General features: G+C 50.1%; 1 protein-coding gene across 1 annotated transcript; it reads left to right on the top strand.

The window, feature by feature from the left end:
• The first annotated feature begins 1345 nt into the window (after positions 1 to 1345).
• NFILZ (NFIL3 like basic leucine zipper) lies at positions 1346 to 2199 on the top strand. Its single transcript, XM_058281053.1, is given in 2 exon segments — positions 1346 to 2072; positions 2075 to 2199. Coding segments are annotated over 2 exon segments (852 nt in total).
• Positions 2200 to 4574: the final 2375 nt, after the last annotated feature.

Below are 4574 nucleotides of genomic sequence, written 5' to 3'. Positions count from 1 at the left end.
GCTGCTGACAACAACAGAAGCGGACAAAGAAGAACATGCAGCAAATGGACACAGAGAACAGACAACTGGGGTGGGGGGTGTGGAGGGGGGAAGTGGAGAAATATAAATAAAAAGAAATCTTTAAAAAAAAATCTGGGAAGTGGATGCAGCTCAGGTAACTGGGTTTCTGCCTGCCACATGGGAGATCACTGGTTTGGATCCTGGTGCCTCCTAAAGAAGAAATGGGGTGGCGCGAATGGCAGGTGTGGCAAGCTGACACAACAAAAGACATGAGAAGAAGGAATATAATGAGAGACACAACAAAGCAGGGAGCCTCCTAAAGAAAGTGAGCTGACGGGACGGGGATGGGCAGGTGCGGCGATCTGACACGACGAGATAACTCAACAAGAGACATGGGGAGGAAAAACAATGAGAGACACATCAAAACAGGGAGTGGAGGTGGTTCAAGCGATTGGGCACCTCCCTGCCATGCTGGAGGTCCTGGGTTTGGCTCTTGGTGCCTCCTGAAAGGAAATAAGGAAGAAGAACAGACACAGTGAGAGCAGACAATAAGGGTGGGTGGGGAGAGGAAAATAAATGTAATAATCTTAAAAAAATAAACCTATTGGTGAACGAATGGACAGTCAGAGAGATGGATGGATGATTGTACAGATGGATGGGGAGATGGATGGATGTTTGAAAGAGTGGATGGATAAATAAATAAAAATGGTGGGTGAATGGATGGTGGTGAGTTGTTGGGGTGGCTTGAAGGGTGAGTGTAGGTAGATGGATTGACAAATGGACAGTTGAGGGAGTGGATGGGTGAATGGATGACAAAATGAATGTAGGTGGATGATAAAGATGGATGGATGGGAAGGTGCCTCATTGGCCACAGAATGAGGACATCTTGAGATACCATTTGGGCCTAGTTTGGATGAGTAGTGGCTTTTTTCGCGACTCTGGCTTGCCTCAGTTTAACTTCATGGACGCATATTCTCTTTCTAGGTCCAGTCTCGCTTCTGTCTCGCTCTGGGTCTTCAAGAATCTTACTCTGGAGCTCAGATTGAGCTAAGCCCCTGGCTTGTCTGCTGACCTTCCCAGTGGTAAGGAGAACTCCTCCTGAGTATACAGCCGCTCCAGCAGGCTCTCCCCAGTTGGCACCCAAAACGTCCCAGTCTCCCAGAGCCTCCCACCAGCTTCATTTTCCCTTCAACACTCCCCTCTCCACTTCCATCCTGGTCTCCCACCCAATTCCCCCCCTTCCCAATCCCAACAGCAGCCATTGCTTTTGGTGATGGCGGAGACAGCATAAATTAGAGGAAGGTTCAAGACCTCTTTCCTCTCTCCCAGGTTCCGAAGGGCAGTCATGGACCTGGGCCTCTTGAGCCTGGAGGATGAGCCTGAAGATCAAGGCATGACCTTGCACAGGGCCCGGGGCAGGCGCCCGGCCATGCGTCGGCAACGAGAGTTCATGCCAGAAGAGAAGAAAGACACAATTTACTGGGAAAAGCGGCGGAAGAACAATGAGGCGGCCAAGAGATCCCGGGAAAAGAGGCGCCTCAACGACGAGGCCATTGAGGGCAGGCTTGCCCTGCTGTTGGAGGAGAATGCCCGGCTCAGGGCAGAGCTGCGGGCACTCAAGCTTCGCTTTGGCCTCCTGCCTGCCGTTGGGGGCTGGACCCCACCGCTACCGGCCTTTCTGTGGGAGGCCCCCTGGACTGGGGCCTCTCATCCTGAGGCTCAGCCACTCCCATCTCCCCCTGCCCCCCACAGCAGCCTCCTGAGGCCGTGTTCCCTGGACCCCGGAGCTGCAGGATGTCTGGGCTGCTTGGTGGCTCACAGGTGGACTGGCCTGGGTACTTCTGCCAGGTCCCCATGGGAGCTGGCACCCTCTCCCCCCAAAAGAATCGACAAGGCCTTGCAGGTTGCCTTCCCAGCCACCCTCTTCAGTTATCACCTCCTGGATGGGCAATTGGAGCCCAGATCAGAGCTGCTGCCCTACTGGGGTTTGTGGTCACCCATGTCCACTGGATGTCAGGCCTCAGGGCCCTCAGATGTGCTGCTGACATCTGCTGCTGATCCCATGGGACTGTCCTCGGGGTGATCTGCCCTATTCCTGAGGGCCTGTCTCAGCCTTCTCTACCCCACAGACTATGCATTCAAGTCCCAAGTCTTGTCCAGGGCTCCCTGGGACTGGGAGGGTGGCCGGGGCCGCACTGAGGGCTTCTCCTGGGCAAGCCTGGGCCTGCAAAGGGGTAGTTAACCCTGAGTGGGGATGTCTGGGGAATGAGTGTCTTGGCTCTGAACCAGATCCCAAGACAGAGCAAGACCTGTGGGAAGCAGGGGATGCCGTGACTAGGAGGGGGCACTTCACAGTGCCCACACTAGACCTCTGATGGGGGTGGGGTCCCATCTTGGATCCTACCATGTCTCCCACCCTGCCCTAAAATCTATGTTCAGGGTAGATTACTTTTTCTTTCTTCCACCCATTTATCCATCCATTCCTCCATCCATATATCCACTTATCCACATACCAATCCACCCTTCAACCCACTCATTCATCCACCCACCTACCCACTCATCCATACATCTATCCACCTATCCGTCCATCCATCCATCATCATCCATATATCCATTCATCCACCTACCATTCCAACCTTCAACCCACCCACCCACTCATTCATCCATCTACCCATCTATCTATCCATCTATCCAATGACTTGCCCATCTATTCTTCTATTCCTTTACTTATTTAATCACTCATTCATTTGCTCATTTGTTCACCATTCATTCCTTCATTGGTTTATTCATTTGTTTATAATTCAGTCTTGACCTGACTAATCCACAATCTTTGGATTCTCCCTCTGTGCCCAGGTTAGTGACAAATGTAGGGGACACCTTCCTGGTCTTGAGGTTTGAGGGTAGGGAGTCTGGTCGTAGACAAACTGAGCACTGTGCTGAAGGAGGTAGTGGCTTCTCAGGGCATATGAAGGCTCACTTCTTGGGGATACACCCAGCTTGGAGACCCCAGGATTGGATCACTGAGCCATTGGAACAGGCCACCTATATCTGGGAGTCCAATGTCCTCTTTTGGAGTGTTCCTTGCCCCCGAGGACTCCACAGCAGTAGATAGATGGAATGACTACACACTCCCAGCTGGTCAGGGAAAGGGTTCCAGGACTAACGAGGGCCACCCCCCTTCAGGTTTCTTACATCCCTAGACCCAGAGTAATGCTCTCGTGAGGAGAAAAGTCCTTTCATTCTTCAAAATTATTCCTTTCATTCTGGTCTGGCTCTTTTTTTTTCTTCCGTCAATGCTATTTATATAGGATGGCTTCTGGAGCTGAATCTGAATCATTTACTCATTCAACAAATATTTTCTGGACTCCTACTATGTGCCAAGGACCTAGATGAGGGAAAAGGTGTCCCAGGTAAAGTTTGAGGAGTTTGAGGAAAGAGGAAACTTCCAAAAATGTATAAAATATTCACTTAAGACATGCCAATTACTTTTCTCCTCTGTTGGGTCCTGGGACTTCAGATATGGCCTCTGCCCTCTGAGGGCCAGTGGGCAGTTGACAACCTTCAATGTTGGTGTCCAGCTAGCTGCTACTGTAAGAACTCTGATGGTGCCTCCGTCCTGGAGGACCATGTGCTCCTTGGGTTTTGTGTCACATTTATGGTTGACTTGGGGGACTGAGTTTTAGGACATTAAGCAGTGACATGTTACATTTCCTCTCCCACTCCTCCTTCAAGGCTGATGAGATCTTTCTGCATCTGAATGTGTGTAATTCCCTTCTTTCTTCAGGTGTGTCTGGCACACAGAAAGTGTGTAATAAGGTTAACGAAGAGATCTGCCTGTTAGTTGGCGATTGTCAGGGACAGAGATAAAATGAGTTGAAGATGCCGTTGCCACCACATCCCTCTGTCTTGTCTACAAAGATTTGCACATACCTCCTAGCTGGTCCCTGCATTGTCTGTATCCTCGCTACAAAAAGTGGTCCGTGCTGTCAGCATCACCTGGAAACTTGCTGGAAATGCAGAATCTCCAGGCCCTGTCCACGACTGCTGAATTAGCTTCTGCATTTTAATAAGATCCTCGGGTGGTCATCGTGTACAATACAGTTTGAGAAGCACTGATCTGGAGCCGGCACTGGCAAACTCCTCCTCTACAGGGTCAGATGGTGCTATTTAAGACTTGGCAGGTCAGAAGTTATTTGTCCCAACTATTCAGTTCTGTTGTTGTAGCATAAGAGCAGCCATTGGCAATATGTAAGTAAGCATGGCTGTGTTCCAATAAAACTTTATTTACAAAAATAGGTGGGGCCACGTTCGGTCCCAGGATTGTAGTTTGCTTATCTCTGTTCTAGAGGCTGCCAGTCTTCAACATTACAGGATACTGGCAAAGCGTTCTGCTTTTTCACACCCCTGCAAGTAAGGAGGTTTGTGGTTATTCCACACGCTCACCACCACTTGGGTTTGATGGATTGTTTGATTTTTGCCAATCTGGTAAATGGGTTTGGTTTTGAGCTGTGTTTCTCTGCCATTAGTGAGATTGGTGATCTTTGCTGAAATCTGTTGGCCACTCGGGTTTCCTC

Source organism: Dasypus novemcinctus, chromosome 19 (assembly GCF_030445035.2).
Source record: "Dasypus novemcinctus isolate mDasNov1 chromosome 19, mDasNov1.1.hap2, whole genome shotgun sequence".
Lineage (NCBI taxonomy): Eukaryota > Metazoa > Chordata > Mammalia > Cingulata > Dasypodidae > Dasypus > Dasypus novemcinctus.
This window is presented reverse-complemented; position numbering and strand designations above follow the sequence as displayed.